Source organism: Eriocheir sinensis, chromosome 8 (assembly GCF_024679095.1).
Source record: "Eriocheir sinensis breed Jianghai 21 chromosome 8, ASM2467909v1, whole genome shotgun sequence".
Taxonomy (NCBI): domain Eukaryota; kingdom Metazoa; phylum Arthropoda; class Malacostraca; order Decapoda; family Varunidae; genus Eriocheir; species Eriocheir sinensis.
Window position 1 is genome coordinate 22,894,545 of NC_066516.1, and position 26,201 is coordinate 22,920,745.

At 41.1% G+C, this 26,201-nt stretch overlaps 1 protein-coding gene across 4 annotated transcripts; it reads left to right on the forward strand.

Moving 5' to 3' along the window:
* On the forward strand, positions 1 to 26,201 carry LOC126995706 (armadillo repeat-containing protein 6 homolog). 4 transcript variants are annotated; one of them, XM_050855519.1, is made up of 9 exons: positions 912 to 1,714; positions 12,204 to 12,332; positions 13,436 to 13,693; positions 13,922 to 14,077; positions 15,059 to 15,317; positions 16,080 to 16,225; positions 17,381 to 17,500; positions 18,702 to 18,851; positions 20,461 to 26,201. In XM_050855519.1, the coding sequence occupies exons 2-9, from the start codon at positions 12,216 to 12,218 to the stop codon at positions 20,674 to 20,676; spliced, it is 1,422 nt and encodes a 473-aa protein (XP_050711476.1). In that variant the 5' UTR covers positions 912 to 1,714; positions 12,204 to 12,215; the 3' UTR covers positions 20,677 to 26,201. The 4 variants fall into 4 exon arrangements, with proteins under 4 accessions (XP_050711478.1, XP_050711476.1, XP_050711477.1 ...); XM_050855520.1 differs by lacking the exon at positions 912 to 1,714 and adding an exon at positions 9,609 to 9,988 and having other exon boundaries at positions 13,463 to 13,693; XM_050855518.1 differs by lacking the exon at positions 912 to 1,714 and adding an exon at positions 9,613 to 9,988.

A 26,201-nucleotide genomic window follows, 5' to 3' on the forward strand; every position in this document is an offset into this window, starting at 1 on the left:
CTATAGGACCAAAGGACTTAAAAAGAATCTTGCTTCTTTGTAAAAATATGCACAAATTCAGTGTTGCTTTGTTTGCTCAATCTTCTATAATATCATTTTATCTATACTATTAGCTCTTCAAAACACTTTTTTAGACTTACCCCTTTCCTGGCAGGCCTAATTATCAGAACTCCCTTGGTTATCTCACCTAATTACTAGATACCTACACACAAACTATTGTAAAGAAAAAACTTTCGGGAAGAAGTCCTCTGCCATGAAGCTTGATGGACATAATGTGGAACTCGTTAAGACTGTGCCCGTGGCTCTGTGTAGCATTATGGCTTAGGGGCTCCCAATGTACCTAGTCTAGTATTTATATAGAGTATCACACTGCACATGGCAAGAGACAGTCACTAAATAATGCAAGTGAAAATTGACTAGCAGAGAGGGAGAAAGTATACATTATTCTAATAAATATTTGAGGGGTCCAATAGACTAAGTGGCCTCAAGTGGTCAGTTGTAACGCTCGGTCCCCCAAATTGGCCCTAGGCAGACACCACGAGTGAGCAATCCACCAATAGGAGCAGCAGTAACAGTAGAACCAAATGCCATCTGTTGTTTGATTGTGCTGGTAGATAATCGTATGTTCAAGAGGGGGTATAATCACCAGTTATGTTGATGTCTGTGAGTTAGGAGTTGGGGAGAGCTGCTGTCTGCCTCTGTAGTCGTGGTTACGCGGTGGTGTCTTCAGTAATAGTTTCTGTGGTGGTGTTGCTTACTTCATTGGGAGTGGTGGGGGTGTCAGTAAGGTCAATGGAGGTGTCATTTTTAATTGTGGTAGCAGCTGTGGTGGTGAGAGGGAGTGAAGTGTTATCAGATGCTGTTGTTGTGATGTCTACGTCATTCAGAGTGGAAGTGGAGGGTGTGGACGTGGTGGTGATGTCATCAGCCGAAATGGTACTTGGTGTTGCGGTAGGTGGAGGGGTTGTGGTGTTGATATTAGATGTTTGTGTGTCGTTACTGGAGGAGGAAGTGGTGGTGGTGGTGATAGGGTCAAAATCATCACCATTCCCTGCAGTGTTGGTGGTGATGTCTTGTGGTGTAGTTAAGGGTACATCACCAGCTGTAACATCACCATTAGATGTACTGGTGACAACAGAGGCAATGGTGGCGATTGTGGTGCCAGATGTAGCATTGTCGGGGAAGGTGATCACGGTTTCATCACCAACACCTTCACTGAGAGCTAAGACAATTCCTGAAGGCGTAGAAGTGGCGAGGACCTCAGTTTGGTTGGTGGTGATGAGCCCTGGAATAGGTAATGCAGTAGTGGTGGCCGGTGGTGGTGATGCCTCCTCTGGTGACGCTGTAATGGTAGTGATGATGTCTGTTGGGGTTATGCTGGTGTTGGTTGGAAAGTCTTGTGGTGATGTGATGGTGGCGTCCTTGAATGGTAATGTGGTGAAGGGAGTATTAGTGATGACGGTGGTGAGGGAAGAGTCATCCATAGGTGGCGTAGAGACATCATCAGCTGAGGTAGAGGGCGTGATCGTCGTCTTCGCCCTCATAGTCGTCGTCGGTGGTGGCCTGGTGGTGGTGCAGGTGGTGGTAGTAGTAGCAGGAGCAGGATCGTTGAAGAATCTGTCCTCATCACCATCTTCACCGTTCAAGAACTTATCATCAAGAGGCAGAATGGAGGAGAGGCCAGGGACGAAGTGGAAGGAGTCGTCGTCACCAGGTGAGTGGTGGTGGTGCTTTTGCTGTTTCAAAAAGGTGTTCAGCTCGGCGTCGCCGCTGAAGGACCTGAAAAAAGCAGATTGTGTTGAATAATCTCTCTCTCTCTCTCCACAGGACGTGCATGAGTTCAAGGTGAAATCGCCTAAATGCCAAAAATAGGCAAAAAATCCAGCTTCCCATACATAATTATAATCATTGAAAAATGGAGCGGTCTCATTCAAAATGCAGAGATGCATCTCTGCCTGAACCATATGGTTCAGGCGAGGCTCGAGCATTCATGAGTTTAAGGATGAATTGGATGTGGAGTTGGGTTCAGGACAACACTAATATTATATCAACATAATGATCTTTGAGAGAGAAAGAAAGAGGGCGCCATTGTGTGATCGACTCGGCAGTTATCCGATGCTCTTAAAAAAAAAAAAAAAGCACCACGTACAGGAATGATAGTTAATGGAAACGATGTCATGAAGCTACTGCCCCTTGATGATATAGTGTTTCAGTAACAAATCGAACTCAGTGAAGCACTTGTGTTTCTGGATTTTATATCCGAAAAATATCGGTTCTGAAGTTTTCTGCTCGGTAGTCTTGTACGAGAGAAGAGATCGTGCGATACCTCGCCGTTTTTTGGGACATCATGACGCTGTGTGCGGTGGTCGGGACACCAGTTGTTTCAGGAAGGGTTTGAAACTGAAGATTCCCCCGTGCTCTGAAGCAAATTAAGGCAACGTTCATCGGATAACTCACGGATATGTCATAGGTGTACCTACTCTATGTCAGTAATTAATATAATCTGTAATGATGAATAAGAGCACGTACACGTCGTTGGGTTGAACAACTCGGACGTAACCATTTCAAGTCTTGTAAATTGGTTCATTAAAGGACAGATATATGAAACATTTATAAGTGGTATCAATACAGTCTCAAAGGAAAGGTAGGCGTACTTATCTGTTTGATAGTCTAGCAACTCGATTGTCGTTTCCGTGGATCACACATAATGGGAGTTGTCGAGTCTCTTATTTACCTACGCACTATGCGGGTCACTACACATCTAGACACATGATGTGGTACTCGACATTTAATGCAGTATAGCCATAACACAGGAAAGCCATTTGATAAAGTGGCCATTCCAAAAGACAGACATTTTACAAACTTAAGACGACAAGTGACCCGTTTTTAAGGTGTGGTTAGTTGGTTTAGTTGTTGTTTTTTTTATCACATTTTACACCTGAATTTGTAATATGTCGACTTTATGAAAATCTAACGCTTCTAACTGCCCCAAAAATTAAAGTAAAAAGACAAAGTAGTCACATAACGATTAATATAAATACTAATACGGCGTTAAAAAAATCTGGCGCAAGTATAACCATTCACGTACCATTCACTCGATAACGTTCATGCCTATCATATAATTTAGGCTCATTATTTGGCGCGCCTCACCTAAACTTGGGCCTAAAGCCTCTGTGGTCGGCGGCGTAGGTGACCCTGACGACCCTACCCCCGGCCTGCTGCAGGAGGTAGGCGCCGTGCTGCTCGCCGGGACCGTAGTAAGCATACTCAGCAGGGGCGCCGCGAGGGTGCTGTCGCCGCCCAAGTAATGTAGTACCACGCCCACGTCCACCATTACCGACCGTCTGAGGATAAATATTTACATAGATTTACACAGATGTTCAGACCGCACAGACCCTATGATCCAAGCTAGGTGGCCCGTCCTTAAATCTAAAATAAAATAAAAGGCCATCAAGACTGTTTGCAACTCAGTCATTGCGGGGAGAGAGAGAGAGAGAGAGAGAGAGAGAGAGAATATTGCATAGGAGGGTACAGAATGCGATGATTATTTCCTTAACGATACGGAAAAAAAGTTGTAAATTCTAAGGGAGACAGCATCCGTTTTTGACATACGGACATATACAAATTCATTCATACATAAAATACATATATTTTTATACACTCACCCAAGGCCTGAGAAGCGATGATGAGGAGGAGGAGAAGGAGGGGAGTGAAGAAGTCATCTGCAGCCTCCTTAACATCCCTTCTCCCACACCCACAGCAGACCTCCGATGGGTGCCTAGTTTCCCCCCACGCTGCCAGACACCTTTCTGTTTCTTGACCCTTGGGAGGAGAAGCCCCTTGGTCCTCCATCTCCTGTCTTCATCAGCCCCTCGTAGCGTTCTTGGACTTGATAACACTCTAAGTCCATCTTGTGTAGCTCTGTCTTTCGCCGTACTTGTCCATCTTCCCGTCCCTGAGTCTCTGTCCGAGGTCCTCTTCATATTCTTTGTTTCTCGTCGTATACTTTCAGGTCTCCATCGCCTGCCCTTCTCGGCCCCTAGTAGTGTTCTGGGGCTTGATAGAACGCCAAATCCACCCCCTTCGGCCCTCAGTCTTGTCTTTCCCTCCTCACTCTTCTTCGTTATCGTGTTAAAGGTGTGTTGTTGTGGACTTAAAAAGGCCGTGTTTCTCTTTTTCGTTAAGGTGTGAGGACGTGTAACTCTCTTGGCGTGGAAACTGGCGTGTGTAGGCGTGGTAATGAGGTTCAGTGGTGCTCCCCCGCGGCTGGTGATGATGGTGCGTGTGGGCGTGGGACCAAGGTAGGGAATAGGGTATTGGTTGTGGTGGTGGAGGCGGTGGGAGTTCGGAGGCAGCCAGCGGTGGTGGTGGTGGTGAGGAAAGGGACGTGCACACTCGCACAGAAGAAAAATCTGTAATGGAAGGGTTGAATAAGAGGGATACTAGAGGTGGTGGTGATGTAGAGGTAACAGAGGAGTAGGAGGGTAATGGTTGTTGTTATTTTTATTATTGTCATTATTATTATTATCAGTAGTAGTAGTCGTAGTAGTAGTAGTAGTAGTTGCAGTATAGTGGTGTAAATGATTATGAGGAGAAGGAGGAGGTGGAGGAGGAGGAGAAGTAGGAGGAGCTATAGGTAGAGACAGCAAGGTTTGTGTGTGTGTGTGTGTGTGTGTGTGTGTGTGTGTGTGTGTGTTATAATGAGTTCTTACATGGGTTAATAATTTCCATGTAACTGTATACCACTTTTTCGGAGGCGATAATGAGGCCAACACACACACACACACACACACACACACACACACACACACACACACAATTGGGGTACAAGTCTCCCATGAAAATTCCTCCCAAAGAACTTCATAATTATTTTCCTCTTGAGATTATACTAGAATTTTCTGTCCTGACAACGAAAGATTCTCTCTCTCTCTCTCTCTCTCTCTCTCTCTCTCTCCTATGATAATGAAAAAAGATCAAATTTTGTTCTAGGCGTTCTCTGATGCTCCCTTCCTTAAAAATGTAAGTCGTAGAAAGAAGGAAATGCAGTAATAGGAATTAAGACTATTTTAGTTTTGTCAGGGAGGGGTATGAAACAAGTGGTCAAAGAGGGGAAAAGATGCAACAGAAAAAAAAGCTACCTCGAGTTTACCAAGGAATTAAAGGCATGGAGGAGTCTGTCATAGGAAGGAGAGCATGCAATAGATTGAATAGAAGAAAGGCCACACATAATTTACCAGCGAAATGGACGAAAGATTTACAGTAAGGAGGGAATGGAACAGAATTGAAGCTACGTATAGTTTACCAGTGAAAGGGACGAAAGATTTACAGGAAGGAAGAACTGCAATTAGTTAAAGACCGGAGTTTAGCAGTGAAAGGATACGCATTAATTAGCAAGAGTTTAAGGCAGTTGAAGGAAAAAGCATTAAAAGGGATGAATGAACTGTTGAGGTCATATAGCGCGCGCACCACGAAGAAAAAAATGTGCGTCGCAGTTCGTTCACACACAAAGAAAACTTGTATCTCTAAGTTCGAGACGCGGACTAATACACATATTATATATTAAAAAGAAAAAAGAAAGAAAGAAAAAAGAAGAGGAGGAGGAGGAGGAGGAGGGAGATGATGATGATGAGGAGGAGGAGGAGGAGACCGATTACCATATTTAGGGACGCAAGCAAAAACTTTTCTTCATAAAGCGAACAAGAGCCGGGAAGGAAGACGAAGAGGAAGTCCTTAGAGGCAAAAGAAAAAGGTAAAGAGGACGTTGACGAAAAACTCGAAGACGAAGAGAAATAAAAAAGAGGAAGCAGAAGACGATGAAAAGACAAAAGAATAAAAAGAAGAAAGAAAAGAAAGAGACACCGACAGAGATGTGGAAGAGAGCCAAAATGAGGAACCAGAAGGAAGGATAAAAGGAAGAAGAATAAGAAGAAAAAGAAAGGAAAAGGAAGCCAGGATCAAGGAAGGAAGGAAGGGAGAACGGAAGAGGATGAGGCAGCAGGTTTTTCTTTCACCTCCATGTTAATTGTTCTGGCACCCGGCATGCAGTTCCCACAGGTAATGGCCGAAGGTGGTTTTAATTGGTTTGCAAAAAGTCGTCCACCTGAAGAAGATATGCACCAAGAGTAGGCTATTGAACCCGCATCATGGTGGTATTATTATTATTATTATTATTATTATTATTATTATTATTATTATTATTATTATTATTATTATTATTATTATTATTATCATCATTATTATTATCATTTTAGTAGTAGTAGTAGTAGTAGTAGTAGTAGTATAAGGTAGCATAATAGCAGTAGTAGTATATATAGTAGTAGTAGAAATATATTATTTTTTCCTACTTTGTTTTTTTCTTGATTAAACTCGAAAAAAACAAGTTAATCATTATATTTTATTGTTATAGATAAAAATTCTCTCTCTCTCTCTCTCTCTCTCTCTCTCTCTCTCTCTCCAGTAATGTCCCGTTATTCAGTTTACCAGCACCAGTAAGCGAACACGTGTTACACCCATTCTACACGTTTTTACGCTCACGGATGCACATGTTTTGCAGTGTATAGGGAGGGTGCGTGCGTCGCTCTGAGTGTTATCACCGTGGAGCAGCGCTTCTTAACCCTTCATGACCTCTGCACCTTACACGAAAACTTAGCTATAGGCGGCCCCACACCCTCTTAGTCAAACTTAGATTATTCACCACCCCGAATCTACAAAATTCAGTTTCAAAGAGTATATTTGCTACAGCACCATAGGAAATATAGAAAAAAATGTCACCACGAACAAACTGTCGTATGCATTTTTGTTTTACTTTTGTCGCTGTTTCGACACGAAGTCATTCCAGCGACATCCCATCATCCTGCGAAGGTAGGCCTATACTTGGTACTAGAGGCAAATCGACACGCCTCTTCAACTTTCAAGACACTGTCCATCATGTCTCACAGCCATATATACAGTAAGGAAGGGAGCACAAGTGACTTAAAGATTCGAATCTTTGGCCGCCTGCACATATATCGATAACGCCATAATTTATACTCGTATTGAGCGACTTAACACCATGGGCCATGTCAATCCATCGCGTGATAAAAAAAAAAAAATATATATATATATATATATATATATATATATATATATATATATATATATATATATATATATATATATATATATATATATATAATATGTGACGTAGGAAGTTTGCTTGTGGGGGTGGCTTGATGTTAAATGATTTATTTTTTTCATTCCCTAGAAGTAAGTGTTCAAAGATGTCGTTCGTATTTAAAACCCATCAGAAAATACGTATTGTGTTGTATGTTACAGAAGGCCACTCTTCCACTCGATCACCAATGCCATGCCAGGCGTGTAGTCCAACCGTCATGAGCTATTGCATTGTAGGGTACGAGGCTCAAACTCACTCTAAGCATCCCCTGTAATCAACTCCGGCGGCCTTATATAAGGAACCTTGCTACGGAAGGTCATCACTAATATTCATGCCCGTTAAAGGCACACATAATTCTACACGTCTTATTAGTTTTCCTTCACTCCCCGCTCCTTCCCTAATCCTTTTTGAATACTATAACAATAAAACATTCCTTAATTATCTTCCTACCTCTTAGTCATCAGCGTTTTAAATTTATGACTTTTAACTGTATGGCTTTGGCTTTTTTTTATAGTAGTAGTAGTAGTAGTAGTAAGTAGTAGTAGTAGTAGAAATATCAATAGTAATAGTAGTACGTATTAGTAGTAGAAGTAGTAATAGTAGTAGTAGTAGTAATAGTAGTAGCAACCCCATCTCTTTGTATGTATTTCTACACTTTCTCCACCAATATTCTTCCCCTTTCCTCCACCCTCTTTTCTCCTCCTCCTCACTATCATCATCATAATCATCATTCTTCATAAACAACAATACTTACTACTACTACTACTACTACAAATACCACTACTCCAATCAACATTACTCACCACCAGCAGCCATTGCAACATCTCCGAAACAGCACAGCACAACACAGCTATTCTGCATCACACACACAACTCAAATGGATCTCCGCGAAAGCACTCCGTCTTTTTAATATTACCTCTACTTCCACTCCTCCTCCTCCTCCTCCTCCTCTTCCTCCCTCCCTCCATCCCGGTTCCTTCCTTCCGCTGCTCTCTCTCTCTCTCTCTCTCTCTCTCTCTCTCTCTCTCTCTCTCTCTCTCTCTCTCTCTCTCTCTCTCTGTCCCTTCCTTCCTTCCTGTTCACTTTAATTCTCGTCCTTCTCCTCCTTCCTCTTGTTCTTTTTTTTCTCTCTATCTCATTATGTCCTTAGCACGGTGTCTATGTCTCCCCCCCCCCCCCCTCTCTCTCTCTCTCTCTCTCTCTCTCTCTCTCTCTCTCTCTCTCTCTCTGAAAAACGATAAACACACACCAAGGAAATTGTAATCAAGATGCCTCTTTTTTGACCCATATACAACAACTGTTCGCCTTGGCTTTTGACCCGCGCTGTGTTTTATGCCTCCATGACTGGTTGCTGCTCGGCTGGCTCCCTTGTATCTAGTGCTAGGTTATTTAATATTAGTCATGGATGTATTAAAATATGTGGATGTATTATATATGTATGGATATGTAGTAGTAGATCAGTAGTGTAAAATCATAAGTGTGACTGTAGGGCTAATTGTGTGGCCTGAATGATGGGAGAGCAAGAAGAAGTATTTTGAGAAGAAGAGAAGAGGAGAAGAAGAGAAGAGAAGAAGAGGAGTTAGTAGGGGTATATGTAAAAGTATGTTAATGTAGTAGCTGTGTGACCGTAGGGTTTATGTGGCCTGAATCATGGAGGAGCAAGGTGGCGGTTATGGCTTCAGCTGTGGCTACATCAACATCGCTTACTCTACGTTATCCCCCAAAAGCCGAAACCGAAATAGTCCTCTGATAGAATACAACGAACTTTAACAGATGGGCGAACAAGAAAACGAAGAATAACCTCAAAATAAATAGCAAGTCGATAAATAGCAAGTCGAGGATAACCTAAACATGAACATAAAAAAATACGGTATCTAGAAAAAATAGCGATAGAAAACAGTGATAATTATAGAACAAATAGAATATAATAGAAAGTAGATAGAAGAGATACATATAATTAGACAGATAGATAAATAGATAGAATAGAATAAATAGGGTAGAATATATGACAAAATATATATCGATTAACCTATATAGAATAATGACAGAAGAAAATAATTGACATACCTACGTACCTTATAGAGTAATTACAGTATAACGCATAAAAATAGCCATGACTAGAAAAAATAGGATATGGTGACTAATAAAACAAACAATTAATTAAGCACTTACAATTAAGATCCTATTAACATCTATAAAGTATAAAAATAGCCATGAACATAAAAAAAAAGTAATTGCATATATAAATGATTGATTGATAGCTAGTTTAAGAGAGAAGAGATCGAAGAAGATATATTTACAAGAGAAGATCGAAGAGAAGAGAATAAGAGGAGTTACTGAAAAGAAGAAAAAGAAGTATTTACGAGAGAAGAGAAGAAGAAGAGTTACTGAAGAAGAAGAAGAAGTATTTATACGAGACAAGAAGAGGATTTAGTGAAGAAGAAGTATTTACGAGAGAAGAGGAGAAGAGAAGAGCAGATCGAAGAGAGAAGAAGAGGATTTAATGAAGAAGAAGAATTTACGAGAGAAGAGGAGAAGAAGAGAATTAAGAGAAGAGGATAAGAGAGAAGAGAAGAAGAAGAGCTAGTGAAGAAGAAGAAGAAGAAGAAGTATTTACGAGAGAAGAAGAGGATATAGTGAAGAAGAAGAATTTACGGGAGAAGAGAAGAGAGCTAGAAGAGAAGAAGAGGAGTTAGTGAAGAAGAAGAAGAAGAAGAAGAAGTATTTACGAGAGAAGAAGAAAAGAAGAGCAGAGAAGATCGAGTTAGTTAAGTACCGAGTCATCCAGTCCAGCAGAGAGCAAGCAGTAGGCACCCGCAGCTGTCACTTTCAAGGGTGAGATTTTTTACCCTACACTTATTTCCCCTTCTCCTACCCCCCAGGGCCGAGGCAGGGGTCACCGGGAAGTTGGGGGAGAGGCGGGGTCAGTGAGAGGTCAACGGCAGGGGGAGAAAAGGAGAGAGGAAGGGGAAGAACACTGGGAGACAAAGGCGATGGATGAGTCACTTTCCCTCCCACTCGCTTGTACTCACTGATGGTGATGCTTTTTTCACGAACACACTCACTCATACTCCTGCCACCACTTACACACACACACACACACACACACACACACACACACACACACACACTGCAATACGCCCTGTACCCTGATATTACGGTATATGTTCAGAGAGATGCCCATCTCACTGTGGTACTTCTCACCCTAACCATGGGTGAGATCTCATTATCCTATGCATTTTGAACCCCATATATATGCATCGCAAATTGTTAGAAACGCTGCTATTGATTTATTAAAAGTTAGTGTTTTTTTGCGGGCCGCGGTGTTGTGGGCCCGGGCGTTGGAGGGATAGCGTACGATTCTCAATAATTTGGCCCAAACTCACCTGGTAAGGTTAGATTAATTCTACGGTGTTCTACCTACTACTATTGTACTTCTCTAGTTTTACGAAATAATTATGGCTACCACTGTTTACGTGCGCCATATTTGACTGCTCTGGTGACGGGCGCGGTGGTGGAGCAGCCGGTGTTACGAGAAATACCTCCTCGCAGAAATAAGTTGCATATATATGTGGGGGGGTCCAGAGGGGCGCCGCCCCCCCTGGTTAGAAGGTGGATTGAGGGGGGCGAAGCCCCCCCGTTAGCTGTTAGGTCGTAAAGTTCGGTTGGGCTAGTTTAAATATGTTCCGCCACCCTAAACCCTCTGCGAGCTATTTTGCGGCGGCGGCGGCGGATGATGAAATTGCAATAATTATGTCACTTTTTAGTAGTTTCTGAAGAAAAACTCTTTAAATGAAAAAGCACAATATTTTGGCCCAAAATAAATAGCCAGTGTATCAAATTTTGAGATGGGCAACTCTGAACATTTACCGATATTACCCCAATGTATCCTAATTTTATCCCAATGTATCCTAATTTTACCCCAATGTACCCTGATATTACCCCAGTGTACCCTGATATTATCCCAGTTTACCCTATTAATACCTCAATGTACCCTAATATTACCCCAAGGTACCCAAAAATTACCCCAGTGTACCCTAATATTACCCCAGTTTACCCTAATATTACCTCAGTGTACCCTGATATTGCCCCAACGTACCCTGATATTACCCCAGTGTACCCTGATATTATCCCAGTTTACCCTATTATTACCTCAATGTACATACCCTGATATTACCCCAATGTACCCTAATATTACTCCAGTGTACCCTAATATTACCCCAATTTACCCTAAAATTACCCCAACATTCCCTGATTTTACCCCAGTGTACCCTGATATTACCCCAGTGTACCCTTATATTACCTCAATGTACCCTGATATTACCCCAGCGTACCCTGATATTACCCCATCACCCAAATATTACCCCAACGTACCGTAGTAATACCCTAAAATATTACCCCAACATATGTTAAAATATCATTGTACCCCAGTGAGTGAGGTGTCTTTTTGCCCCAATGAACAAGAAACTTTTTACTCCATGATCCCCAATTGCAAGCTGTACCCCAATGTAGACCTTTAATTACCCCAATGACACCCCACTGTACCCTAATGTAGATGTCTTTTTACCCCATTGATACCCAACTACCCAATGTAGATGTGTTTTTTTATCCATATGATACCCCATTGTAGACTTCTTTTTTTACCCCAAAGTGCCCCAGTATTCATTCATAAAGAGATATCATTGGAGTAGAAAGACACCTCATACTCACCAGGATAAAGACATTTGTGTACAATAGGGTATCCTTGGAGTACGCTTGGGTAAGAAGACATGTCCCACAAACTGTACCTACTAACTTGTCTCCATGCAACACAGACCAAACACTGGTGCTAAGGTTGTTTATACTACCTTAGCAAAAAAAATGCGTACCTCCTCGATTCTGTTATGTTCTATTGACAGTCAGGACGTGTAACCTTTGCATTGGACCATTTATTATTGTGCTTTGGTCCTTTTTTGTTGTTGTTGCTGTTCCTCTGATATTCCAGATACTCTACAAATATCACAAGTTTTAGCTTCTCTCAAATGTGTATTCCTCTCCCCTCCCTTCACAGATACCAGACATCATGGCAAAGGTTGTGTCGCAGGAGACTTATGATTCTGTGGTGCTGGAGAATGTTGTGGACTTTGAGATGTCACATGAGGAGGCTCACACTGAGGCCCAGAAGGAGTTTGAGGCCCAGGTGAGTGTTGTGTGTGTGTATCTACCTGAAACCTCAGCAACGGTAAATGGTAAACCTATTTGTAGTATACAGGGCCTGAATTTAAGCTCAGACAGTCCTGTCTCCCTATCTATATTTGTCCAACTTTTCTTTCATATTATGGACACTGCCTGCTTCAGCAATGTCATTGCTTAGTGCATTCCATGTATCCACACTCCTGTGAGGAAAACTGTACTACTTTATGTCTTTCAAGCAAATCCCCTTCCTCAGTTTCTTGCTGTGTCCTCTTAGTTGCCTCCCCCTTCTGTCTTGATCAAATCATTTCTATCCAACACGTCCATTCCACTTGTATTCCTGTACAACGCTTTCAGGTCTCCTCTCTCTTCTTTCTTAGAGTGTTGATAGGCTCAGTTCCTCCAATCTAGTCTCGTATGGCAGGTACTTCCAATCAGTCACGCACCCACTTATTCTTTCAGTTCATTCATCAGTTAGTCAGTCATGTAGTACCATCTTAGCTGCAACCCTTTGGATCCTTTTTAGTTTCCTTATATCCTTTTTCCTGTGTGGTGACCAAGCAACAGCTGCATACTCTAACCTTGGTCTAATCAATGTTCTTATTATTTTCTTCATCATGTCCCCATCCATATAGTGAAATGCCACTCTAATACTTTCCAGCAAACTATATGTTTCTCGGAATATCTTATTTATGTGCTTCTCAGGTGTCAGTGTATCTTGCATTATGATTCCTAAGTCTTTTTCTTCACTCACTGTGTCAATGATTGTCCTTCCCATCCTATATATACACTCCACACAGTCTATTTTTACTTTTTCCCCTTGTTCATCGTGTGACATTTCTTTTTGTTAAACTCCATTTCCCATTCTTTACTCCATTCATGTATCTCATTTAAATCTTCCTGCAGCTTATCATAATCATCATCATCTCTTATTTCTCTAAGCAGTTTGGTGAATGTGTGTGTGTGTGTGTGTGTGTGTGTGTGTGTGTGTGTGTGTGTGTGTGTGTGTGTGTGTGTGTGTTCATTTTATAATGAATTTTTCTCTTATCTTTCTTCTGCCCCACTATCCTCATACCTTAATACTCCTCCATCCCTCCCCCCTCCCTCCAGGGAGTGCACCTTGGTATCATCGTAAAGGACGGTAAGCCAAGTGCCGACAACAAAGTCATGGAACACAGCATACTGGTGGCGCTGCAGCAGGTGAAGTCAGCTCTTGGGGCAGCAGGCAATGGCTCTCCCAGCCTGAAGGAGGTGGAAGAGCCACTGGCAACCTTCACCACTGCCTGCAAGATGTCTGTGGCTCATCGCGTCCTGGCCAGCAAACACGGGGCTTATGACACCCTGCTCAAGCTTATTAAACAGAGTCAGGTGGGTGGATTCATGGCTATTTGAATGCATGGGTGGGGGAGGTTGTAGAAGTTGATGTTGGTTGGGTAGGTTGGTGGGCAGGTAGGCCAAATGGGGGTGTATTACAGCTGATGGGTTGATAGTATCCTTTCTACCCTCTTTACAATGGGATGTGACTTACCTAACCTATTTGAATATGCTCTTTTATAGAATCCAACACCACACATGAAGAGTTCATTCTCTTTTCAGGACAAACCAGAAGTCCTGTGTCCTGCCCTACAAGCAATGGTAGCTCTGATGGAACTCAACCCTGACATAATCAGCACTGAGGGTTTCCGTGTCCTTCTAGAGCTGCTGGAGGACTGGAGCAGGCGCATGGAAGAGCCTGCTATCCCTGATCTGCTGGTAGGTGATGGTGGATGCTGTGCTGGGATACTTATAGCCCTTTTTTACATCTCTTCATCAGTCAACCATACTTCCAATCAGTCACTCACCCACTTATTCTTTCAGGTTATTCATCAGTTAGTCAGTCAGTCACTCATTCTATCAGAGGCAGCTAACTCGTATTAATTTGTAGCAACTTAAGCTTTGCATTGCCAATTTTAGAGCTTCCCACAGATAGTCATTGCATTTATAATAAAAAATAAAATAAAATAAATATTATTTACTCTACTTTTGTACTATTAATTTGTATTGTTATATCCATGATATTTAAAGATATGTTGCTCCACATTCCATTGTATGTTATGCATTAACAAAAAGTAAGTGCCTACAATACAGTAGCACAAGTTTTAGGACAGGACCTCCATTCATTGTCTTTGTCAGGAATGCTCTTCAAATATTCCCTTTTTTTATCATCAATTGTTTTTAATTTACTCTGCTTCAGTTGGCATCTTAATTTATGAGAAGGTTAAGTTTGTATTGAAAATCCTGCACCTCTTTCACACATGATGAGTATCAGCAGGACTCATCACCATCATTTTTATTCACTCCAATTACACCCCACCTTCCCACCACATTACCAACCTAGACATCACCTACTCTTTCATATCACCTGTCATTATGAATTTCATTTTTTTAAACTCATTGAACAACCATTCAACTTGTCCAATTCAGGTCGTACCGTACACCTCTTTCCTACACACCACTTATCAGCAATATTCATACACCTCATCCTACATGCCATTTATCATGATTAATACACCTCATCCTACACTCTGCTCATCATAACTCACACATCTCACCCTACACTCTGCTCATCATAACTCACATCTCATCCTACACTCTGCTCATCATAACTCATACATTTCATCCTACACACTGCTCATCATAACTCACACCTCATCTTACACACCGCTCAGCAACATCACTTCAACATCCCTTCAGGCTCAGTGGTGTTTGAGTTGCTGCCTCAAGCAAGAGGACAACCGCCAAAGCCTGGTAACCCTGGGTGCACTGGGAGCCCTGGTAGGGGTGCTGCAGGCCCACCGTGGCAGCCCTAGGGTGGTGCGGACAACTTGCAGGGCTCTCAGATCCTTCACACTGGACGACGATGTGCGGCAGGCATTCGGCAAAGCTCACGACCACGCCAGGCTGCTTGCTGAAGAACATGGGCTTATTAAAATCTGTCTAGATCTGATTGAAGGTTGGTTTGGTTATTCTTCTACTTACAGCTTGAAATAACTTTTTTTTTTTTTATTATTATTATTTATTTTTTTTGGTCGTGTTTTCTTTCCTGTCTTTCTCTTTTTTCTCTTGAACACACTAGGCTGCTTGCTGAGGACCAGAGACTTATTGCTGCCTCTCTGGAGCTGATTAAAGGTTGGGAATCATGGATGGTTGCCCTTATACACACATCTTGGAATTATTTTTTAGTTTGTCTGTCTATTTTGCCTCCTCTCCTCTGTTTTCTTTCCTATCTCTCTCCTTTTTCTCTTGAACATACTAGGCTGCGCTGAGGACCAGAGATTATTGCTGCCTCTCTGGAGCTGATTTAAGGTTGTGAGTCACGGATGGTTATACACACACCTTGGAATTATATTTTAGTTTGTCTGTCTATTTTGTTTTCTCTCCTCACTCTTTCTCCTTCTTTCTGCCTTTTCTATCTCTTACCTCATGGCTGGTCAATGACACCCACCCACATATGCATTGGTAAAAAAAAATTGCTGCAGCTTGAAGTTATTTGCTTACACTCAAGTTCAGTGCCATTATATTTCCTTTGTGACATGTCATCAGTCAGTTTGGATTTATCTATATGGATAAAGCTGTTAAGTATTTTGAAAAATTAGAGTGAGAGATAGCAAAAAAGACAAATAGAAACAGAAGTGGTCAGAAACACAAAGCATAACCCACTTTGGAAAGGCAATAGGAAAAGTTGACAGAATGGTAATAATGGTGGTGTTGACAGAATGCCTGAGTGATGGAGACACGACCAGCGAGCTGCTGTACACAGTGGCCAAAATGTGTGTGCGGGCCGAATACTGTCAAGAGGCTCTGGACCGCGGTGCCCTGCTGGTCATCAACGACGTGTTCATCTCCTTCCCTGACCGCCCTGTGAGTGAGGCAGTTAAGGCTAAGCAAGACAAACAGGCTTGGGGAGGAGAGAGAGGGGCAGGGCAGACCAAGGAGAGGAGGAGGAGGTATGGGGAGGGGGCAAGAGAAGGCAAGGACAATCAAGGGTATATAGTGTTTATCTTTTTCTGTGTGCCAAGATTTTTGTGTTCATCTCCTTTCCAACTCCCCCTTGTGTCAGGCAGGGTGGAGTGAGGGAGGAGATAGACAAGGTTCTTGCAGACTCCTTATGTTTGTATGTTCTTGACTTTCTCTGTGATGTAACTTATTCCTTTTATATGATCACCTCCTCAGGTGGATTAAAGTCAGGCTCTTCTTTTTTATTTATATATTTAGCAATGCCAATAATCCCTTTTTTTTTTTTTTTTTTTTTTTTTTTTTTTTTAAAACAAAGGAGGCAGCTCAAGGGCACACAAAAAAAGAAAACAATAATAAAAAAAAGCTCGCTACTCGCTGCTCCTTAAAAGAAACAAAAGAGGTGGCCGAAAGCAAAATCAAATACGGGAGGAGAGATGTCCTGATACCCTCCTCTTGAAAGAGTTCAAGTCGCTCAATACGAATATATGGCATTGTCTGTATCTATGCAAGCAGACAAAGATTTTAATCTTTAAGTCACTTGTGCTCCCTGTCTTACTGTATGGCCGTGAGACATGGACACTGAATAGTGACTTGGAGAAGTATGTTGATGCATTTGGTACCAAGTGCCTTCGCAGGATCATGGGGTATCGCTGGGATGACTTTGTGTTGAACCAGTGACTATGTGAAACTGAATCAAGGCCTGTTACCAGCTTAGTCCGTTAACACCAACTCCGGCTACATGGGCACGTAGCACACCTCCCAGACATTGATCCTGCTCACTGGGTTATTTCTGTACGAGAGAGACAGTCGTGAGTGGAGGAGACCAAAAGAACGCCCTCGCAACTCATGGCTGGGGCAAGTCAGCTGATCCTACCAGGTGGGACTTGGGATGGACAGGGCAGCTGCATGGCACCTTGCTCGGGAGGACTGCTGGGAGTATGGATGGCGAGTGAGTGAAGCGACATGCCTTTAGTCATATGCTCCCCTTTAGTTAGTTAATATTTCTTACTGCTTGATTCTTACAGGTTTATGTATATTAAATCAATTATGTCCCTGCAGATCCTGAACAGGCAGGCACTGTCGCTGCTGAAGACGCTGGTGGGCAATGACAAGGTGAAAGAGGAGGCCATGAAGTCTGGTGTGTCCCAGCTAATCGTGGCGGCCATGACCAAACACGAGGTGAGGCAGCACACAATGTACATCCTCACACACCAGCATCCATGTTGTTTGCATATGCTGAGTGACTATCTCTCTAGGGCAGTAGTTCCCAACCAGGGGTCCATGGAAGAATTTCAAGGGGTTCATAGAGATTCTAATTATTTATAAATTTATTATACTTAAAAAGAAGTCTGCTGTACAGAATGTCTTCTGCTTTCGTATAAATAGGCCTACAGGTTAATCAGCATAACAATGCAAGGCATTTTACATGAATATATTAATTATTTGCAGAAAAATCTTCTATTAATTTTGCTGGTTTAACCTATTTCATTGTTGGGGTCCACAGGTGAAAAAGTGATTGGAAAAGGTGGAACGAGACAAAAAAGGTTGGGAACCACTGCTCTAGGGTGTCTTGTTTTCATGACTTCCCCAGAGTGGGTTGTTTGTGGCATGTCTTCAGGATACACAAATTTTCATACTTTCTTCCTTATTTTATGCTATGAAAATCAGTTATATAAGACCTATGCATGTTGTAAGTACGCCTCATATTGTTGGCATTTTGTATTCCTCGGGATTTCACCCAATACATAACCTAAGAAAACCCAAACCTCCTTAAATTGGATTTCAAGTAAGCAAGTTTTAGACTCAAGACATCCAAAAATTAGACTGTTGAAATCCCAAACTCCTAGAAGTAGGCAACACAGCAGTACAAAACATATAACCTGTTTATTTTCATCATTCAGTTCTTATACCGAGGACATTCAAAATTATCCAGTAACAGCTTTGCCAACCTGTCCCATGAATGAACTCTCAGTTTGGAAGAGTTCCTTACACGCTTACATATCTCAGCTGGACTTTTCTAATGGCAGCTCTCCTCCTACTCAGCTATTAGTAACTTCTCTATTCAGGTCCAGAATCCATTGGTCATTCTGCACACTGTTCAAAGTGTTATTTGACCTAAGTCAATTGTACTCACAGTCTAAAAACAAATCATAATAGTTGTGGGTGAAAGGTGGAGCAAAACAACTAACATGCACTGTACAGTTTATTTTAGGAATCCATCAGTCTTTGTCAGCATGGTATGAAGTAATATGGCATTTTAAGAAAACAGTTTTATGAAAGAGAGGAGAGAGAATTTTTTAATACTATGTCAGTATGTCATATGCTGTACAGTCACTCCACTACAACGCATCACTCCACAACTTTTTTCCTTCCTCTCTAGAATGAGCGTTCCGTCAGTGAGGAAGGGTGTGGCGCTATCTCCATGCTGGCCCTCAGAGTACCGGCCAACGCCAAGCAGCTGATGGAGGATGGGGCGGGCCGGGTAGTGGTGAGGGCCATGGAGGCACACCCCAAGGCCAAGCAGGTTCAGGTGGGTTACTTGGTCATCCCAGCAGGTTATTTGTCCATCTAGGTGACCAGTCTGTGGAGTTTGGAAGTGATGAAAATGGTGAATGACAGCTTAGGTAGAATTAAGCCCTCTGCATTGGAAGGTGGTATTTTGCTAGTTTTCAGTCTCTTAAATTGTAGTTAAAGTTCCTCTATTCCTTACTTCTCTATGTAAACTAATGAACACAGATGTTATCTGGCAGAAAGCTGTAGGGTACTTCATGCGTTTATGTGAACATTTTCTTGCCCATAGAGAGCATCCATCGCTGGCAGTCTTAGACTTATGTAGTATACCTGGTACTCATCGGATTTTCATTTTTCGAGAGATGATGGAACAATTTGAATAGCGGTATTATATCAGTTTTTGCTATAGCGTAGGCAATACCTAAATGGAAACCAGTCAGAAGATTCAGCAGGCTTTGGTGATGATGCCATGGGGATCACACAAATTAAGGAGTGAAACAACCCATTTACTGGTGGTCAAACGTCATTGGAGAGGGATTTGTATTCCAGTAAGCTTAAGGAATTGATAAGACGAAATGAGTTGGTCATTGATCATGTGCGGACTTTAGTTATGCAGGACCCATCATTTCACCGTTCAAGAGCTTGTGGACGAAGGTGGAATAAACACTGGCTCAGTACATTTCATATTGAGCAAGGATTTGGCCTTGTAGAGAGTCTCTGTGAAATTCAAAATCCAAAAATACACAAAAGTAGCCTCAAAGGAATTTTTGCGGTGTAACTCCAAACATTCATGATCCACCCGGAGACGATTCGACCGTTCCTCAGGAAAGGATGATGTATACGTGTGTAAAGCAGCATAAAATACCATGAGTAGCATTATTCATCACCTATATATACTGTGGTAACCCAGATGTCACACTGGCACTGTGTCCCGGGGTAATGGGCTCCCTCCCACCACAGAGCAATGCGATGGAGATGAGCACCAAGGCCACGCGCACCTATAGCATATGCCCCCAACTTTACTTACTTTTATATATACTGTACTGTAATTTACATAAACTTTTTACAAACATGCAGTCATTAAAATCTCACTTGACTGTTGAGTCCTCACCCCCTAATGTTTCTGACATTTTTTTTTTTTTTTTTTTTTTTTTCAATTTCAGGAGCTCAAGTATACCATTCCGTGTGAATTATTCGCTAATGAATGCCTCTTCCTATAAAAATCAGGTCATAAAAATATGAAATGGCTATAAACTCTGGATCATACTAGCAAACACCTGTTCAGCTGATAAGGATAAACAAACTGGTCCTGTCATCCATAGGACTGGGCAGGTACCTGTACTGGTACTGGTACTATAGTCTGTTTCATTTCATCTGTCCATCAACAAAGCAGGAATTTTGATAGATGTGGCACCTGCCTATTTCAAGTTCGTGAACACGTGAAATTCAAACTGTTGCAATAGTTACCACATTTCCCGCCATATAAGACGCACTGGTAAGAGTATAAGACACACCTATAATTTGAACAGACCTCATATTCCTCTTTTCTTTGTCCATTCTTCTATTCCTTCTCTTAACCCACTGCCACTTCCAGCAGCTAACACTCATAACCTTTTCCACACTGACAGAAGCTGGGCTGCATGGCTGTGCGGAACATGGTCTCCCGACTTCCAGAGAACAAGCAGGTGTTTGTAGAGTACGGGGTGGAGGCTGTGATCCACTCAGCCCTTAGGAACCATGGGGAGGAAGTCAAGGACATAGCCCATGCTGCCCTTAGGGATCTGAACCTCAAGGTGGACTTAAAGGAGCAGTGGAGGGGCACTGGCCATGAAATCAGCCGCTAAATCCACCCAAGTCAGTGCCATCCATCTTGCTCCTTGTTGGGTCTGATGGATATTCCTCCTGAATGGATCTCCCTTGGCATCTGTAGGTGAACAAGGTACAGGCAAAGTCCATTATATGATAGTCTAGTATACATTCATTCTGTTCCAACAAATGACCCATTATTTAATAGGCACTATAATGATAACTTGATAACTCATCCACTCTCCCAAACCTTGAAATGGAGTTTAGGACCCACCAGTGAGATATTTAAGATGTATTAAAACCATCTTGCAACTGGTCTGTGCATTTGTAGCAGCTGTTGCATTGTTTGCGTGTTGAATAATTATTGAACTATTGTTTGTTCAGCGAATCAATGCTGGAAGGAGGAAAGTGCTTTTTATATCTTAAAAGAATTTAGTGTTTTGGTGATGGAAATTTATGCTGTATAGCTACATTGGGTCCAAGGACAATTCTTCCCTGAGCCCATGTTTTAATAGGATTATAGGTAAAGTAAAGTTAGGGGCTTATGCTAAGTTTCATGTGGCCTTGATGCTCATTCCCATCACATTAGCCATAGTGGGTAAGAATCCATTATCCTGAGACACAGGACAAATATGACATCTGGGTTACTATAGTATATTTTCCTAGGTTTCCCTAGATACCCAATTATCAATCTGCTCAAATAGGAGGATGAACAGCTGCGTGGACCGCGCGCCAACTGCCCAGGTTGGGATCAAACCCAGGCCCAAGGATTCATAGCAAAACATGCTAACCACTGCACCACAGGGGCACATTTAAAAGGGTTAGTATAGGATAAATTGCTGTACAATATGATTCCCAGAAATGTATTACCATATAACAGACTTTGCCTGTAAAGGAAATGCTCATCAATTTTCACACACCCTCACAATTAGTACTCTATCAGGGAGAATGATGCTTTGAAAAATTGAGCTGACGGTATTTAATTTATACTTCATCTCAATTTTTAGCATTTTGTTTTCCCTGATAATTATGAGTACTAATTACAAGAGTGTACAAATTGATGATGAAGTCCCATACAATTTATTATATTTTTCACACTCAGGAATAATGCTGTGGACTGCTTTATTAATGTGGCTGGTTCTTAGTGGGTGTTAGGAGCCGACTGTTAGTTTTTTTAACTCAGTGGTTAGAGTGTGGGTGGTTAGTCCAGCACTAATGCTAACTAGTTGCTTTTCAACAATTGTATGGACTGGGTACTAGGCAGAGTTGTAGACCAGAGTCATTGTAGAACATATGTTGACAATACCAAGGTCACTGACTTTGTCTTTGCCAATGATGCAGTAATCCTCGCAGAGTCAATGGAGGTCACACAAGTTGTATGTAGGCATACTTCAAACAGGAAGGAAAGGTAGAGACAAAAGAGTTTGACCAGGCAAGGTGTCAGCATGGAAGCAGCTTTTAAGGGCAATAGGAGGCACTCCATCAGGTCCATAAGCCATTGAGGCCAGAAAGGGCATAGAAAACAGCATTCTGAAGCATTTAAAAAAGTGGAGTTAGAGGGGGAATGAGTAGGAGGAATCTGCCCAATATTGTCCACAGTGGCTCACTACACTGAAATACTACTCATACTTACAAAATTATCATTTAGGTAATTAGGAATTTTCTCTTATAACATGATAAAAATAGCTTCAACATGCCCAAATGTATAGGCATGTCTTCAATATTATCTTACATTGCTGTGGTAATCGATGTCAAGTTCTCTGCAAATTGATATTGAAAAATAGCTAAGTAATAGTTAGGTCAATCCTCTGGCCAAGGAAGAGGAAATTAAAATTCTGGTGGTAATAGGCATCAACATGCCCAGCTATGAACGGGCCAATTAAGGTCCATGCTGCATCTCACTCCTTAATTCTTGTTGCAATAATAAATACATTAATTTAAAAAAATGCATCATGAAAAGTAGCATTTATGAATAATTTGTCACCAACTAATTTATCATATAGTACTTGCATTTAATAAATAAAATAGGCTTGTGCCTAGATACACACAAAAAAATGATGAGCAGTTAAAAGATTGGTGGAGGGATTTATCCAGAACTCTTGCTATTCTTTTACCCTTGCTTGCTGCTCCAGATATTCAAACATTCACTGAATCATGAAACCATATACTCATAGTAGCTAATCTGTGATACTAATGAAGACTTGCATTCCCCATCTTACTTGTTTCAGAAATAATTTAAAGGCAACCTTTTAATTTGTGTGAGTAAATTTTGGTGTGTTTGCTGACTGGTAACAGAATGGTGACTGTAGCAGGTGTTTGTGGAAAAGTTAAAATGTATTGTGACCAACTGACTGCATGAAGCACAAAGAACTAATGTGTTAAGTAAATGTAATGATTAACTGACAACTGTAATTGGTGATTGGCAGGTGTTATAAGAAAAGTTGAGACATTGTGCCTAATAGACTTTAGTGCACGAGGGTCTTATGTTCTGGAACACTTTTTAAAATGCTAATTAACCGTTGGAAGGCAGGATCGTAAGTGTGGCAGGATTTAGCTTAGCGGTTAAAGCTGGCAATGAAGTACAAGGAACTAATGAGTAGCTGTAAGCTGGCTGCATTCCTATCCGTTCAGTGCTTGAATGATACAAGGGCTAAGGTGACAGTACTTTGTGGTTACTATGTACTTAACTGGTAAAACTAAGTGTTGGTATACAATGGGTAATATTAACCTGTTTTATGGTAACAATGTCTGAATCTAATCTTCAAGCTTTAAGTAAGTTAAGAAAAATGTTGTAATCCTTTAAATCCACATCACAAATGAGTACTGTGTTATGATGATAGCCACTCCTAGAGTTTGTACTCCTTCATTAATACGCCGAGTTACATGTTACAGTAATTTGAGTTTGGACCAGAAAATTATATTACATTAGTAGTTGGTTGTTAGTGATCCTCCAACAGTCTAACTGGTGCATCATTTTGTAAGCAAACTTCAAAATTATTTAAAATAGGCTGTATAATCTTGTTCATAATAGTGTTATGCAGATGATTATGTACAGAAACTGATATGTCAAATCGAACCATTCTTATGCAAGTAAACTACAACTTGCTTGAAGATTGTCAAACTAAATTCTTACATAAACTAAAAAATATTTTGACTGGTGACTAAATTCTTCTTACCTTTTGTCAAAAAATGTGTGACTGACAAAAGCCAGCAGCTCTGACTTGCAGCTTCAGGTTACCATGCAAAGGATCAGCATTTGGCATTGCTTGTGTCCAGCAACCTAATGTAGAGACTGGAGCATGTGAAGCCTTGCTTTTCACACACATCATATACCATACATCTGAAAACAATGAATTGTTATAAAAGGCTGATTACAATTGTCTTTTATACTAACAATTCAACTATTTTATAGAAAGAGCTGGTAGTACATGTGAGTTTTCTTTTTTATATAGGGTTTTACTGACTAGTACTTCCCAGTTCAGGGGTCTGCTGGTTTGTCTCATATAGTAAGGGGACAAATATCAAAGTGTGTTGTTAGAGGTGACTAAAGGGATGCAGCTCCTTCTATACAGGAGGTTGGGGTTGGAAACTGGGCCCACTCAACTTGGCTATAACATGTGCCAAGATGGTCACATGGCCTTTTTGACTTCCCATCTTGCCTGTGCAGGAAAAATCACACTGATGAGATTGATGAGCACAACACAGGCAAGCCAAATCTGTATAAAAACCCAATATCCTCAAAGAAAGGTGCACTTAAAAGAACTTGAAAGGTTATATAAGTGGTTGTGCAATGTGTTGTGATCTCCTTACAGTTGTATGTTAAACAGTTTGTATGCACCATTCCAATTAGTAGGCTACTCAAGCAAGAAATAAAACACTGAGCTCAGATATTGAAATTAACGTCAAAATAATGAAACTATATCAGTCTTTCTTTAGACCATAGTTGATTTTCATGCTGCAGCTCAGCTTTTCAGTAACTTCTTCCTGATAGAAGTACTAGTTGGAGTGGTGCAGAGGAATTGCTAAATGTACTCTACTGGCAGCACCTCTAAACTTAACATATTTGTGTTGGTTAAACTCCAGACTTGCAACTTTATTATTTTCAATTAGCAGCACCTCTTAGTTTATCATACCTTGAGGAATCAAGTGCATCAAGCTATGATTACATTATTTTGTAGCACTTAATTTCCTGAATGTTGCACCAATCTCAATCACAATCATTATTACTTTTCAGTCATATTTATGTAGCAATCAATACTTTCTTTGCACCAGATCTCAAGATTCATTCCTTCACCCCCCAACACAGCAGTCAATATTGTTAGCTTCAAAACTTGCATACCACTGCTTTGAGAGTCTTGCTGAGTGTTTTAATAAGGACTACACTCCATTATACTCAGTTCACCCGAGTCTGAAATGTGCATTATCATGCAACGGCAACCTGCAGCTACACGGCGTGTCCAATTTCGTGGATACCATATGCTAGCCTACGCATAGTAAACAGTCGTCAGTGTCAATAATGTGCAGGCAGCAATAACAAATACTGTCAATTATAGTCAATTTTGAGTTAAAAAAAAAAAATAGTATGTTGCAAAAAGCTGTTTTGTTAATATAAACCCTGCTAATTTTCTCGGTGGTGGACAGCTTCAAGTCTGTTAAATAATCATAATCAGCAATCTTGTAAATTAACAAAACGGCTATTTGTGATATTACTAATTTTTTTAACTCATAATTGACTATAATGGATGGTATTTGTTATTGCTGCCTGCATATTATTGACAATGACAACTGTTTGCTATGCGTAGGCTAGCATACAGTATCCACGAAATCGGACATGCCGAGTGGCTGCAGGTTGCCGTTGTGCGATAATGATCACTTCATACTCGTGTGAACCAACTATAGAAGGGTATGTTCACCAGTACACATCATTCCAATCAACATTCATATTAGAAAAATGAAGAATAACCCAGGAAATTGACCAGAGGTATAAATCAGTTAATGTCAAAATAAAGTGTAATTATCAAACTTTTCTTACAATATTTTAATTTCTGTACCTCAGTTCAATTCTCCATTGTATTTTTGTGTTGTATTTATTGAAATTGTGAGTACAACCTGGCAAACATACCCTATTTATTGTAGGCTAGTGTCAGACTGAGGGTCATGGAGACAGATAAGATGAAGTGATACCATATAACAAAGGTATAAGCCAATGGACATAGTTTTCATTGTTATCTTGCTTCAAGCTCATGGCCAAAACCTCAACCACAACCAAGACTTCCTTTATCTCTTCGACCTCCAAAAACCTCCTCAACCCTTACAACCTTCTCAACCATCACCACCACCTCCTGCTTGACCTCCACTACCTCCTCCTCAGTCATAGTCAGACATAGAAAATCATGTACTCCTGAACAAATATGATGGCAAGATATGCAGATAAAATCCATTATGGTGTCTCTGTCAGTTATATGCCTCCATGGGTTTACTCAACATTTCACACATAGCTAACTCGGTAGCTTTGACAGGACTACTTTTGTATGGCTTTTTTGGAAATAAAAGTTTAAATAAC